The sequence below is a fragment of the Anguilla rostrata genome, chromosome 6 (assembly GCF_018555375.3).
Source record: "Anguilla rostrata isolate EN2019 chromosome 6, ASM1855537v3, whole genome shotgun sequence".
Classification (NCBI taxonomy): Eukaryota; Metazoa; Chordata; class Actinopteri; order Anguilliformes; family Anguillidae; genus Anguilla; species Anguilla rostrata.
In genome coordinates this window covers 27885934-27902428 of record NC_057938.1, presented here as the reverse complement: position 1 = coordinate 27902428, position 16495 = coordinate 27885934, and the positions used below count along the sequence as shown (strand labels likewise).

At 40.0% G+C, this 16495-nt stretch overlaps 1 protein-coding gene across 1 annotated transcript in view; it reads right to left on the bottom strand.

The window, feature by feature from the left end:
• The window catches only part of itsn2b (intersectin 2b), a 112767-nt gene that overhangs the window by 14765 nt on the left and 81507 nt on the right, over positions 1-16495 (bottom strand). The window contains exons 23-30 of the mRNA XM_064341028.1: positions 15724-15920; positions 14713-14768; positions 13975-14141; positions 13821-13866; positions 13523-13644; positions 13154-13250; positions 12865-13056; positions 5854-5975 (exon numbers count right to left, since the gene is read on the bottom strand). Of these exons, the coding sequence (XP_064197098.1) occupies positions 5854-5975; positions 12865-13056; positions 13154-13250; positions 13523-13644; positions 13821-13866; positions 13975-14141; positions 14713-14768; positions 15724-15920 (999 nt within the window). The remainder of the gene's footprint in view (positions 1-5853; positions 5976-12864; positions 13057-13153; positions 13251-13522; positions 13645-13820; positions 13867-13974; positions 14142-14712; positions 14769-15723; positions 15921-16495) is intronic.

Here is a 16495-nt window from a genome sequence, read left to right as displayed (position 1 = left end):
AGTCCTCAATAATAATAGTACTCTCCAAGAAATTATGAAAATCGTTGACAACGTTTCGTTAGGTGCATCGTCTTTAATGCTACGCCACAGTGAATGCGCAAGTGAATGCGATAAGAAAATGTTCCGTTACGCTGAACTATAAAACGCTATTCCAAATGAAAAATCATACATGTTATACATCGTTAGAAAGCTTATACTCTCACCTACTGAATAAATGAACTGTCAATCAAGCCAAATTGTACTAAAAACGGCGACAATGCCGTAAGCAACAGGAATCACAAACGGATTGTCCAAGACAATATATGAACACTCATTCGCAAAAGGGACATCTCTACGCGTAAAACCGATGGTAAGATTGTATATTTATATAATGTTTAGTCCCAGATATTGACTGTAGAATGACATGGTATAATTAAAGGAGCACCATGGTGATTTTCACACTTTCTCGGTTTATGTGCTATTTGCACAAGAGGCATTGAAGAAACACAATGAGCAAAGTATTAAATATGTCCGTTCTGTATTTTTTGAGAAATATGCGTTTTAAATTCATCGTCCTATTTTCAACCGGTTGAGAAAGTTGTCATTTTGCTACGTCACGAATACAGTAACCACTCCCATTTCCACGCCCCGTAAAGAAATCTGACAGGACACACCGTCCTGCTGTTCAGACAATGCAAATATTTGACTAACGTTAGGTTCACTTATATTAGAGTGCCTTTAGATTATTTCTGGTTATATTCATTTAGCTAGCTAGCTAACGTTAGCTAGCTAGGAGGTTTGCTTTCATAAGGCAATGTTATCGATAACGTTAGCTTGCTAGTTTTCTTTTATGAGGACATTATAGTTGTGCTTTTATCTTAACTTGGCTAGCTAGATAGCAAAAATTATAATTGGATATAAGTCAACGTCCTTACCTTAGCTATCTATCGATACTTGATATACTGCTAAGCTAGCTAGCTTGTGAAAATTCAGTCTCCCAAAGAGAGAGCGTATCATGGGCGTAGCTATGGTAACGGGGCACGATCTGTCAATCATAGCTAACTGACGGTTCTCATTACCACGCCCAGACGGTTCGGGTGAATTTTTATAGTGGGAAATTTAGGCTTAGAAACTGAAGAATAAAAAAATTATGCACATTTGTTTTGTTGTTGCCTGAAGACAACTGGGAAGTGTCACGTTCAACCACCATGGTACTCCTTTAAAAAAAAAATTGTCTTGTTTATTTCGTTATTCAGTGAGCAGCGTTGTCACTGCTGTATTGGCATATTTTAGGGCTAATGTCGGGTTTATCTTGTTGCTATGGAATATTGCATTACATTACATTACAGGCATTTGGCAGACGCTCCTATCCAGAGCGACGTACAACAAAGTGTTTAACCATAACCAGGAACAAGTGTGTTGAAAACCCTAGAGGAGCAGTAGCCCACCGTTCCAAGTGCAGGGAACAACCGCATAGTTCAACGTTCAACTTAGATGGCATGTCGTAACACTTAGATGGTCCGGCGTGTCTGCACAGCTGCAGTGTTTCTGCGCCGCAACTAAAAAATCGTGACAACACTAGTGTGACGCCTATCAAAATTTTGACTTTGATACTGATACCAGGTTTAGTATCACGATACTCGATACTGATAAAGTTCTCGGTACGTAACGATACTGAAATTACCTTAATAGGTCAGGAACGTAATGTCCACAAGGGCTGACCTCATTTTCAAATTCATGGTTTATGAACAACCTGGTTCATTAACAACCTTTAAGTTGAAGCCTCTGCAACATATGAATATGCATAGGCCTAGTGTTACAACACTGAACAACGGAGAAATATGTTAAATATATTTCTGAAATTGAACAGTTGTAAACTAAATAATCTTTAAAACAGGTCTTTCACCTTTAAATAGATTTAAAAACAGCATATTGTAATAACAATACAGCATCTATCTATAATAAAATATTTCCAAATTGGAACGCCTATTGCTAATGAAGTGAACTGAGTCAAAGCTTGCGCTGTATCAGGGAAGTGAATGCACAAGCGCAGGTCACCTCACTTGGCAACCTTAGTTGCTACTGCCATCTAGCGAAGATTCTGACAAACTACACTTTTCATCCTCTAAATCAGTAATGCGGGAGACACATTTCCCTGGCTTTTACATTAACACAGAACTACCGAACATCGGGAAATTCAAATACGAAACCGTTTTTTTTTTCTGTTTTTTTTTAAGTACCAGAAAGTGCTGAAGTTTTGGCATACCGTGCAACACTACGTCAGACACATATTCCAATCCATTGCTCAGTTTAGCAGAGAATGCACATTTCAGAGCGCCACAGAGACAGATAGAATATGACACTAAATGACACATTTCAAATAATAAAACGACATTGAGAAAAAACTAAAAAAAGGACTTAAATTTAATCGCACCGTGCTGACCGCAGAGCAGCCTACCGGTTTATTTATGTAGACATTGGCAGATCAGAAAATTTTCGGTTAAGCTGACCTACTAAAACGCTATTCCAAAAGCCAAATCAGACATGTTATACATCGTTAGAAAGCTTATACTCCTACCTACTGAATAAATGAATTGTCAATCAAGCCAAATTGAACTAAGAAGAACGACAACGCCGTAAGCAACAGGGTGTGGTATTACGCACAGCTATTTTTGAAAATATCCGACATTTCACAAACGGATATCCAAGACAATATATAACCACTCATTCGCAAAAGGGACATCTCTACGCGTAAAACCGATGGTAAGATTGTATATTTATTAATGTTTAGTCCCAGATATTGACTGTAGAATGACATGGTATAATTTTTTTTTAATTGTCTCGTTTATTCGTTATTCAGTGAGCAGCCTTTTCACTGCTGTATTGGCATATTTTAGGGCTAATGTCGGGTTTATCTTGTTGCTACGGATATGCATTACTTAATTACATTACAGGCATTTGGCAGACGCTCTTATCCAGAGCGACGTACAACAAAATGTATAACCATAACCAGGAATTAGTGTGCGAAAACCCTAGAAAGAATACCGTTCAAGTGCAGGAAACATCCGTATAGTTCAACTTGGACCCAGTGGTTAAACTAATTAACGCTAACACAAACAAGAACAGCAACAACGCAGTCTATGAGAACATTCAAGCAATAGTTAAGACGAGTTAAGACTAAGTCACCTACGGAACAACTACCTAGTTACAACCCTAAGCTTACATCAATTTAGAAATTAAATTGAGAATACGATTTCTCAGCACAATGACAGATTTAAAGACTAAACGAACTCACCCGATGTTGTCTTCAAATGGACCGTATTATTTTATACATTGGCAGACTACAGCGTCTTTTGTTTATATTCAATATTAGTAATTGCAGCGAGAAACTGCAGCTGTAGGTCGTTATGTTATGGTAGCAACGGAACGAAGCGGACCATATATGTATTAGGCTACCGTCATTGTTTCATTATACCAGCGTGTTTTCGCGCGTTTGCACAGAAACTCGGAACCTATCAATGAAATGGTTTAGCTATTTCTCAGCATAATGACAGATTTAAAGACTTAACGAACTCACCCGATACTGTCTTCAAATGGATCCATGTCAAAGAAAAGTAATGATTCATCCTCTCAAAGCTTTACCGTAGCGTATTATTTATGTAGACATTGGCAGAGTACAGTATAAATTGCGTCTTTTGTGAATATTCAATGTTAGAAATTGCAGCGAGAAACTGCAGCTGTAGACACAAGATAGTCTGTTATGTTATGGTAGCAACGGAACGAAGCGGACTATGTATGTATTACCGTCATTGTTTTATTATACCAGCGTGTTTTCGCGCGTTTGCACAGAAACTCAAAAACTACCAATAAAATGGTTTAGCTTTTTCTCACCATAATGACAGATTTAAAGACTTAACGAACTCACCCGATACTGTCTTCAAATGGATCCATGCCAAAGAAAAGTAATTATTCGTCCTCTCAGAAAGGTTTTACTGAAAAACTTTGGGTAGCCTATCCTAGCATGCACGCTAGGTGGCACTGTAAGACCGTGCTTTCACTGCTAAAAATAGACCTACGGTGTCGGATTACTTGCGTCGCTACGGTTGTCCCTTGCCGTAAAGAAGTTTACTCGATGTCGTAACCGTTTAGATTTGGAGCTCCAGCTTTTCCGCACCCCACCTAATGAAACGGCCAAATGGTGGGCAAACCATACGGCGGACATAGGTGTCCCAAAGAAGTTGTAGAGCACATTCAGATGCATCAGTCGATAAGTTTTGTGTTGATCGACTTACGATGTGGAGTTATGACCTTTTTAAAAGTATGATCCTTTGTTATAGCGCCACCATCAGGCCGACATGGTGATTTTAGTGCTTGAGTAGTGGGGGGCCATAGGAACCCACCTGCCAAATTTGGTTGCTCTAGGACTTATGGTTGCTGAGCCTCAGACATTTTAGCGGAGAAAGCTGCCACGCCCCAACGATACAGTTAAAATGGCGGGAAAACAATATGGCGGACACAGGTAGTCCCAATGGCAAAAGTATAGAGCACGTTCAGAGGCATATATCTATAAAGTTTTGTGTTGATCTAACTTATGGTGTGGGAGTTATGGCCAGTTACGCAAAACCCTTTGTTATAGCGCCACCATCTGGCCGACGTACGTGGTTTTTAGTGCCTGAGTAGTGGGGGCACATAGGAACCCACCTGCCAAATTTGGTTGCTCCAGGACTTATGGTTGCTGAGCCTCAGACACTTTTAGCGGAGAAAAATAAGAAATAATAATTAATCCTAACAGATACAATAGGGTTCCCACCCGAGATAAATAGGGTTCACCAGCTTCGCTGTGGACCCTAATAATCCTAACAGATACAATAGGGTTCCACCAGCTTCGCTGCTTGGACCCCTAATAATCCTAACAGATACAATAGGGTTCCACCAGCTTTGCTGCTTGGACCCCTCATAATAATCTGAACAGATACAATAGGGTTCCACCAGCTTCGCTGCTTGGACCCCTAATAATAATCCAAACAGATACAATAGGGTTCCACCAGCTTCGCTGCTTGGACCCCTAATAATCCTAACAAAAACAATAGGGTTCCACCAGCTTCACTGCTTGGACCCCTAATAATCCTAACAGATACAATAGGGTTCCACCAGCTTCGCTGCTTGGACCCCTAATAATAATAATCCTAACAAATACAATAGGGTTCCACCAGCTTCGCTGCTTGGACCCCTAATAATAATCCTAACAAATACAATAGGGTTCCACCAGCTTCGCTGCTTGGACCCCTAATAATCCTAACAGATACAATAGGGTTCCACCAGCTTTGCTGCTTGGACCCCTCATAATAATCTGAACAGATACAATAGGGTTCCACCAGCTTCGCTGCTTGGACCCCTAATAATAATCCAAACAGATACAATAGGGTTCCACCAGCTTCGCTGCTTGGACCCCTAATAATCCTAACAAAAACAATAGGGTTCCACCAGCTTCACTGCTTGGACCCCTAATAATCCTAACAGATACAATAGGGTTCCACCAGCTTCGCTGCTTGGACCCCTAATAATAATAATCCTAACAGATACAATAGGGTTCCACCAGCTTCACTGCTTGGACCCCTAATTATAACAACCATAACTGACAATTGCAACTGGTGGCTGGATTCAAGCATTTCTACATAAATAAATTCAAGTGTTATTTGTAGTACAAATACATTGGTCTGTTCAGTTCTGTGACTACTGAATTTGAAAAGCATGAACATGCATTTAATTTTTGACTGAGTCAAGGTTCATGACTGATATTAAGGACAGTTATGACATCATTGTTCATGACAAAGGACAAGTGTGGACTGAATCCCAGACCGGGTTGCCCCATACCTCCAGTACAAGCTGCAGGTCGCCCATGTAGCGGTCCTCAGTCTCGATCAGCTCATGGATGTAGCCCTGCCTCTTCCGCTCCAGTGGACTCATGGTGTCCAGGCTCAGCAGGTCAGCGCACCCTAAAGGTGGGACAGCCAGCATCATCACCGTGAGAGAGATCCCATAGTCACGTGCTTTCATGGAAACACCCAGAAACCCTTTCTTTTTTTTGGGGGCTGAGAAGGTTCGGCAACTGCTGCACAGAGCTGTTCCGAAAATGTAGCCATAGCCTCTGTTAGACAGTGTATATCACTACCTATCTGCCATTAGATGGTGTTAATCTGAGCACATGCACACTACACACACAAACACTTGTGAATGAGAGCACTCTGAAATGCTGAAAGAAAAATCCTTACCTAGCAAGGGAGGCCCCAGCTTCACCCTGGTCCAGGAGCACACTGGAGCCCATATTCATCCACCCTGTCCCAACGCTTCAAAAACCGAAGCCTCTTTTCTCCCTTTAAGCTCACCACCCCCCCCCCCCCTCAATCACTAGCTTGGTACAATGTAATCTGTGCTTGCTATTTGCTTATACAATACTTATAGTAAAATCTATTATTGTCAAAATAGTTCTGATTGGTGTCATACATGCCAATGTAGCAGGACACGCTGCTCAACAATTCTCATTCAAGAGATTCATGAAATGTCTTAAAACATATATAGCTCTAAATTACAACATTAACACACACACACACACACACACACATATATACATACATGTATAGGGCTCCCTTAAAAAGCATACAAAATTTGGAAACTGAATCTAATTAAACATTTACTGTGCCTAAGCTGAAGTAATTCAATTGTCTGGACAAGGATGGTATAGTAAAGTTCAGGGCCATGATTAATGTAGTGTGTATAAATGTTACGAACTTAGGAAGTCACTAAACACAAAAATTGGAGGGATTCATTTGTCCTCAGTGTCACATGGTGACTGTCATGTTGACTGTTCTACTGGTGTTTAGCAAACATGAAGGTTATTCCTCTAAATACACCAACTACCCACACAAGGCCCTCCCATGGTGTCCCACATAGTAAACAGTGAATAAGAGAAGGTCAGTTATTTTCAAACCAAAACTTTATTTTTGCAATCTATATACATTTACTTATAGTTAGGGTGACCAGTTTGTCTCCACCATGTGACTTGCAGGGACTTAAACTTATTTCAAAAAATATTTCAATGGTTATCCTCCAGGGGTCCCTATATGCACTCCGACAGCACAGTCAATCATACAATTTAATTTCTAATTGAGACATTTCTAAGAAGAATTAGTTGATCTGATACAGGGAAAGTCAGGTAGGAGAGTGAACATGGGTGGAAGCTGATATGCTACGAATAGCATGTCTCTGAATCAGTGGTCCACACTCATGGTCCTGGAGAAGTGCATTTTCACTCAGCACTTGAGTAGTACAGCATTGGATCAGTTAAAGCAGTTGATTTCACAGTTGCCTCAGGTCACCTGGGTCTGAATTGGTCGCTGATCTTAAGGAAAAAACAAAAACCAGCAGACTTTGCGGCTCTCCAGGACCAGGACTGAGTGTCACTTTAGTAAAAAGAAAAATGCAACCATGCAAATCAGTGTCCAATCTTTTCTGAAAAGGGCTGCTATGGGCGCAGGTTTTTCTTTTAGCCCAGCACTAAGGCACCTGATTCTGCCTAGTGTCTATGATCAGTTAAATAGTTGAACCATTAATTCATTTTTATTATTTTACTTTTTAGTGCAAGTAAAATGTTATATAACTGCATGTAATATGCTCTCTGTGGGCATTTCCCACTGCTTCTAAAATAACTATCATGTGCAACACATATGGCAGCATATCCATGGTAGAAAGTAATCAAACTGAATTTAACACGTGAGTGTCGCTCGTAAACATCGCAGTCAATCATTGATAACTGTTTGAAAAGGAGGTTGATAAAGAAGATCTTGCAACCTATAGCTAGCGGAGGACTGAAGTACCATGCGAGAAAACAAGAGGAGACAAACTGGTGTCCCTACTTACAGTATATAATGAGGCACATTTTTAAATAATTTGATAATAACAGATTTAGAACTACATCTGAAAGAAATCAAATAAGGCAAGCTAGCAAACTCAGAAAAGGACTTTTCCGAACACAAAAAACTGGCATCAGGCTAATTGCATAGAATCCGATCATGTGATAATTGTAAGAAATTGAGTCACCAAAAACACTCATGCCATCAAGACATCAGCAAATAGCAACTTGGTATAAACAATGCAAATGTGTACAGTACTGTCAATGAAGTACAGTACACTACTGTACTGTGAATGTAAGCAATATAGCAGCCAAACCAATTATATAATCTAATAACAAATGTACAACTTTGTAGTAGTAATTTTAATTCTTTTAACAGTTTAAGCTCTGTTGCCTGTACTCAGGATCATACAACTACAGTTAAGCATTTGTTTTAGATCTACCGTTGATAAACTTTTACTTTTTTTTCTTTTACTCTTGCTGTCTTTAGAGAAAGGGACTGCTATATCAGCTTATCTAATTTTGTACTATTTTATACAGTGCAAAGGTATAAATTTAAATTAATGAATTTAATTAAATTTAATGAATTTGATTATATATGGCTTTGAGAAAGTCTCAGTCATAGTATATGAAATGAAATGGTCTAAGAATTTGAAGGCTCTGCATATAAAGAAACCCATGCATGTTTGTAAAGGATTTGGGTTCTAGAAAGCGCCCTCTAAAACGAGGGTCATGCTGATCCTTTTCTTGCCCTGCTCTAATGCAAGTTAGATCACTAAATCCTTGCAACCTTCAATTTTTCTCTGTGGTATGACCTGTGGTAACCCCAGACACCAACAATGCCTTGACATTCTCTTCAGGCAGAAGAATATAAAAAAATAATCTTTGAAGGTTCTTTTGGGAAGTCATTGTACACAGAGATAAAGTTTTTATAAGGTCAAAAAAAATCTATAACAGCAGGAAGCAAGGACTATTCAATACACTACAGTACCATCACAAGGACAGGGCTGTCAGTGTATGTTTTCACTGGATACAACTGCAAGGGTTTTCAAGTCCCTTTACTACTTTTGTTTGAACAAGTTAGAATAAATGGTTAATAATTAAGGGAAAGGCTGATTTCAAAATATATTATATTACATTTGAGAGACTCTTGCATGAATAAGTCTGGGATCAATACACTATTATTTACAATAAAAGAGAAACAACAAATTTCTGATACCTTTAATATTAAAGAACTTTTTTCCGTTTTGATGTTAGTTCTATATGCGTGGTGGTTCTCAGATTCGGTCCTGGAGGACCCTTGTGTATGCTGGTTTTTGTGATGGCAAATCTCTTGCTAAATTAAGGTTGCTGTACAATTGTTTAAATTCTTACATAATTTTTCCCTAGGTTTGGCTCTTTATCTTTGCTTTGTCTTTGATTTTTTCACTATCTACCAAATGGATAGTTTTAGCATGCAATTATCCACACTTTCACTAGGACCCTATTGGTTCACCTCAGCTCCATCCATCCATTATCTATACCCACTTAATTTAATTCCTGAGCAGGGTCGCGGGGGGTGCTGGAGCCTATCCCAGCGTGCATTGGGCGAGAGGCAGGAATACCCCCTGGACAGGCCGCCAATCTATCGCTGGGCACACACACTATTCACTCTCACACTTATACAGGTGGGCAATTTAGAGTCTACCTGTAGAATACCCATCTCGGCTGGGAATACCCAGAGGAAACCCACGTGGACACGGGGAGAACATAGAAAGGCCCCAAGCCGAGATTCAAATCCACGACCTTCTTGCTGTGAGGTGACAGTGCTACCCACTGCACCACCGTAGCACGGTAAGCAAAATGTGAATATGGGACTATCATTCTTCATGACAAGCATAGCTCTTTCTGACATAATGAGGCTTAAGGGGGAAAAAAATCTCTCAAATAATGAAAAAAGAACAGTTTGTCACAATTCTGGGATTGCAATTGGAATTGAAAACCAGCATACATAGGGGTCCCCCAGGACCAAGTTTGAGAACCAGCGCAGATTTAGCGCCAGATTGGAGAATAGTAATTTGTGAGGATAAATCAGGGTCAACAGGATAAAACCGGATTGAAAAAAGTCTTATTAGGTATGTGTCAAAGACCAGATGTACTGCAAAACTTTTTTAAAAATGAATGAATTAGGTGACATTTTGAAGTGTTACTGAAATAGTTTTGTTTTAATTTAATTGTATGGGATTGACATATCCTGGGCAAGTATTTGTTGATCTCACATATGAAAAGGGAAGGTAATTAATTGAAGAATTTTACTGTACTATTGTAGTCTATGTTCACAATTTATGCAGATCAATAGAAACAAAATGGTAACACAAGCATTCTTTTTTAAATGATCTTTTGCATAATTTACTCAAGATAAACCGTTATTGAAAACCAATGTAAGGCAGCATATACAGTGAAAATGCATTGGCATACTCCAAAACACACTTTAAAGAGCATTTGTCATAGCAAAAATCTGCAAAGAGGCTACCCTAAAATACTTGACTACCCCCAAAAAGATGCATGCCATATAACTGCACATACATCCCACATTAAATTGCATCCCAAAATAACATTCTATTAATCAGAATATATTTTCATAGGTCAGACTGATTTATATCGCCCAATATGGCCTGCAGACCTGGGTCAAATACGTATTTGTTTTCGATTCAAATACTTTTCTACGTTTTACTGATCTTGTCCGGTTTATTGGAACCAATTAAATACTCTCAAAAAGTGCAAACCCCGCATTCTGGTCATATTGGCAGGCTCAATTACACCAGAAAAGATCAACAGAGCACAGAAAAGTATTTGAATCCAAAACAAATACGTATTTGACCCAGGTCTGATTGGAACCAAAAAAATACTCTCAAAAAGGTCATATTGGCAGGCTCAATTACACCAGGCAAGATCAATAGAGCACAGAAAAGTATTTGAATCCAAAACAAATATGTATTTGACCCAGGTCTGCTGGCCCGCGATGCAGCCAGTACAGTGAAGATCATACCAATCAGTAGTACTACTGTAGCAGGACAGGGGTTAAAGATAGTGGGTTTTTATGTGACTGAGCTCCCCCCTCGGAAAAAATTAATGAAGCAAAAGGGAAAGTCTATCACAAGAGTGAAAGTGTGTAAAGAAAGAATTAGAGGCAAGGCTGAAAGGAGTGAGATTTCACAGAAAGACCCACTATCCTATACTGCCAAGCAACTGCACAGAAACAACTGCTAAAAGGAAGCTAATCCAACTGGGTCTACTGCAGACACAGGATGTAAGAATCTCAGCCACTCTCAGACAGATGTTTCATCTTTCAGCTTTCTGCCATCTTTAACTTTCCATCTTTATTTTGTTGTCTTTGTAGAACTTTTGTCCGAAAGAATAAATATTTCTACTCTATCCATACTGGTCACTCCACCTGTATCCTTATTAGTACTCCTCTCCGCCCACCATTTTTTATCACATTGCGGAAATGAAATGGAACGAGAAACTAGATAGGAATTTAAACTTGTGAATCATTTCTACTTGGCGCTTGATGCTTTTAAACTTTATTTTCCTGTTTACTTAAAAATGAATCCAAGTAAAAAATGTCTATTTCAAAACTGTGTTCAAAACAAAATGTTTTCTAAATAACAGATGGAATGCAACACACTACTCGTCACCAGAAAGATGATAAAAGACTTTCTTTAATATTGTTAAATTGAGAAAGACTTTTATTTACATTCATTTCTCTCTAAGGAGTGGCTGAAATTTTTATATCCAATTCCTTTTCATTTTTTCAGGCACTTGGTAGAAGAGGGAGGTAGCACAAGAATATTATTTGTTCCACTACAGTGACAGCAGGACTCTTGAGTCAAGGGCTGTCCTGTTGCTGGGGTAAAAAGAAATTTGATGATGTTGATCTAGAGTAGCCTCTCTGCTGTGGGCACCAATTTTAAACAGTACATTACACATTATAAATGATAGTCAAAAGGGTACGGGGGCTCAAACTACATACCCTGTTAGGCCAGCGACAGACCCTTCTTGACAACCTTCTGCAAACTACCCTAGGCTTCCTCAGGTTAGACAGGTAACAATGCTCACTCAGGTACATGGAGTTGTAAGTGCAGATAATACGTGTGAGTACAGAAAGACAACACAAAACTAAGCGAGATGAGGAGAAACCCAGAGAGCTCAGCCAGGCGAGCAGCCTATCAAGCGAGCGTGCGTTAATAAAAGGCAGGGCCCACGGCAGGTGTCTGGGGCTGCGTCCCGCCCCCTACCAGGAAAGTGGGTCTCTGAGTAGGAGAAGAGGAGGAGGCTATGCCACCATCCTACAGAAAAATGACAAGAGATGAAGGGACAGAGGGGGGTAAAGAATAAAGGAAAGAAATTAAAGGAAAAAGAGCATGAGGAGGGAGATGGAAAGAAGGAAGGAAAGAGATGGCATTAATAAGCGATCCTAGGGGGAGACCACCTCAGCTCATTTGGGAGCACAACCGAAATGTGAGTATGTTCTATCATAACAAGGTCTACAGTGTTCTCACCATGTGTAACAGAAAATTTTTGGAAAGGTATAATGTATGTTTGGAAAAGTATAAAGTAGTTTGTTTGATCAAATTTTCAGTAATGCCCTGCATTGCACCATTTGGTTTTAGTTTTTTAATGTACATTGTTCCTTGGTTATTATTTTATTAGTATGCTTTCATGTAGTTGCATCTGCATTTCTTTCCACTAAGCAGTGCTGGTGTGCACTGTAGAGAATAACGAAGCACTTTACTCTGCCCCAGGACCAGGTCCACTGAGAATAAACATAAAATGGATTCATTCAAACTTACTTTGCAGAAAACCCCATTTTAAAATTTCATTAATATAAATTAGCCATAACCTCTGTGGGCTTGGCTTTGTTGACTTACGTGTTGCTTGATAATTGCCAGTGGCAGAAAGAATGGCAGAAGCTACAGTGACGGAGTTTCACTTACACTGCTGGCTGGGGTCAGACTCTGTGGTCATCTTGATGTAGTTGGTGGGGAATAGGCCTGTGACACCATTGAGCTCTCCTTTCCACCAATCGGCATCATCCTTCTCCAGCACGTTGATCAGCTGACCCTTGGAGAAGCTCATCTCATCTTCATTGGCTGCCTTGTAGTCATACATGGCGATGACCTGGCAGACTGGAGGGGTGGAGTGAGGGGGGAGATATGCAGAGCATAAGGTTTTTTTAATGTGATCTAAATGGCCGCTCGTAGGGTTGTGGGGCATGCCACTTACTCGGGACAGGAGCTGGTGTGGACTTCCCACTGTTGGGGCCTAAGACTTTGACGTGAGAGGCTGGGAACCATCCCTTCTGCCGCTTTTTACCCCTTGCCTGCAAAAAGGGAACATTAGACACCTCCACACTGTTCATATCCAAGGGACCACCAGGTTACTGAGGTTTACTCTATCAAGAATGATCACAGAACAGAAATGGGCAAATTCTTATTTAAACCAAAATAATTTTTGGATGGAAAATCAACTCACCTGTGTGCTCCAGATTTAAACCAGTAAGCAAATTAATTAACATCCACTAAAATGTCAGCCCAGCCCTCCAGGACTGGTATTTGACCAAAATTAATGACCCCTGCTACTAAACTCACTGACCTGCAGTTCCCCCTGCCACCAGCCGGTGGGGTTCTTGGCGAGAATGAGGATGACCTGTCCAGGAGTGAGGCTCAGCTGCTCCGTACCCGTGGCCGTGTAGGGAGCTGTCACCTGGGCAATCACTGACAGCCAATCCCAGAGGGGCATCAGTTAACTTAAGATTCAGACTATTAATATAAATGCATTTATATCTAACACTGGAGTACATCAATGTGTGTGTTCTGCTCCGTATAACTGTTGTCGCAGTGTGAAGCTGTGGTGTGTCAGCAGTGGGATCACCCATTCTAGCGGTTCTTACCTGGCTTTTTGCTGAGAGTTCCAGCTTTGCCAGTGTTGTCTGAGGCCTGAGGCAAAGAGATAAACAGGAATGAGCTATAGTCTCATCAAGGGAACAGTGGCCACCTGTTGCTGAAAACTTCTCTCTGAAGTCTCTGAATATACATTGCGTTTACATCAGTCTCCTTTGGCCTGACGTAGTTAGAGGGGAACAGTCCGCTCCTCTCCCCGATACTGCCCCTCCACCACTCCCCCTCTCTCTCCGTCACCAGGATGGTGTCCCCCTCATTGAAGGTCAGGTCTCCAGGCTCAGGGCTGTTATAGGTGTACAGGGCCACATACTCTGATTGGAAAAAGTGAATATATTAGTGAGGATCGCTGCACTTTATACATAACAGTGTGTCACATACTCCGATTAGACAGAATAAATAAACGAAGGAGGATCTCAACACTTAATACACACCAGTGTGTCACATGCTCAGAGGAATACAACACAAAGACCAGGGTAAATTGGTTCTGATGGCAGGTTGTATTTCAAGGACAATGTTGGTTGCTGGTAGGGGATTATTAAAAGCCAGTGTTGACAGGAATAATAAGAATAATAATAAGATTAAGGGTGGAGACAGCATCAAGAAATCACCAAACAGCTTTTACACTTCCAAATATTACATCTAATGTAGCATAAATGTACAATAATTAAAATTAAGTTAAACTGAACAATAAAATGTTCTTTTGCCAGCTAACTGCAAGTTTGAAGAATTTAATAAGTGCAATAATAAGTATCAAGTTGGTTCCATAATTGGAAATTTACTCAAATAAGAAGATTGATCAAAAATTAAAGGATGATATTTTACTGTAAGCATGAAGTATTTACAAATACGACTTTGAGCCTGGCCCGTCACTTCATGTCTTACCTTCTTGCTGGCCAGTGTCTGCTGTGTCAAATCCATCTACAGAGGAATATATTGCCCTGAAATTGATACAGAAAAAGTAAACTCATTAAAATTTCTGAGATATGAACAAGAAAAAGTCTGAAATGTTTGTAATTTTGAAAGTGATGGAAATTACATCTAAAGAATCGGGATCCATCTTAATTGTTTGGACCCTAGAAATACATTTCAGTCACCTTATTATTTACAGGCATGTAATCATTTTGTTGCAATAACCCTTATATAAATTAATTAAGCATCAAACTATAGGTAATTGGAATTTCTTTGCAACCTTTTTTTTTTTAATTGCATGTTAGCTTTCTGAATGATAAATATCAGGGATCTGGTCTTTAGCTGTTTTGGCAAACCCATTTTGTTGTGGCCTCTCTTTATATCAAACAGTTAACTGAGAGACCCAGTTTAAATTCCCCCCTCCAACTGCAGCAAATCTCTAAACTCAGTACACTGGCTTCCTGGCTAACTAAAAATACATTTAAACTATTGCTTTTGCATCTGTAAAATCATTCTGGGACAGTTCCACTCCATTCTGGGCATTTTCAGCGTGTTTAACGTTAGCTACCTTGTGTATGACTAACTTCCCATTCTTGTACTTTGAAAAACATGTTTTTCATGAGATACATATTACTGCAAGAATATTTTTGTCTCTCTGTTAGCCAGTGCAATACCAGCTGCCAGTCAGTGAGATTAGCAGGCACAAGACCTCTTGCTTGGTAGCAAGCTTTGCTGGAATACTAGCAACAAGCTAAGTGAGCTGAGAGCGAGTGTCTGCGTATGTGGTCAGCTAAAAGTTTTTATGTTTTATTTGCAGGTAACACTGTATGAAGCACAAATTTTCAATAGTTTTAGTATACGTACAAATGCTTACACACGAAAATGTAAGATAAAGTTGGCTAAACTGCTTAGTAATATAACTAGCTTCTGTGCTAGCCACAGGCCATATTGTTGTTCACATTAAAAGTGAGGGGTTGTCTTTACTCTGTACTGGAATCGGATCCAGTCATCAGCGTGACGTAAGTTTTGGGGAACCAGCCCTGAACCCCGTTGAGTTCTCCCAGCCACCAGTTCTCCTGCTGCTCCAGCACCGTGATGATGTCATCCTTGGAGAAATTCAGGTGGATGTCTGTCTTGGCTGTCCAGGAGCACAGTGCTTGGGCCTGGACTTTCCCCATAACCTAAGAGAGAGAGAGACAGCCATTGAACTCGAAAGATTTACATTTTGGTACTCAGCAACCACTCTGATTTAGGGTGACATACTTGTACAGATTGCATTTTTGTTAGTGGGCTTGCTTCCGGCAAGCCCACTCTTGATATCTTTCATGTTTCTTATTATCTGCACTTTCCACCCAATTTTTCTAGCTCTTACTAGTCCTACAGTTTTTGCACTACATTCAAACTTTTTACACCAAAATGACTGGCTAGTTCCTGACATTGTTGCTCAGATTTTTGAAATATTCAAAACTTTTTGAAATATTTAACTTTTTTTGTGGTCGCTCCATAGAGAGTCAATATGGACGTTTAGTGGGACGTTTAGTAGGATGCATGCGCAGGTGGTCACTCACTCACTAGCCTCGTGACCCAGTCTCTTTTTTCACTTCGTTAAACACGGACGTTTAGTACGTCCAACGGCACATTTTTAAGCACAGCTTTATTGCCTAACATTACTTTAGCTAACCCTAACATGTTTGCGTTTCGCCTACTTTAGTTAACCTAGTTAGCGCGTACGAATGCTATCCTGCACTCATGAGTA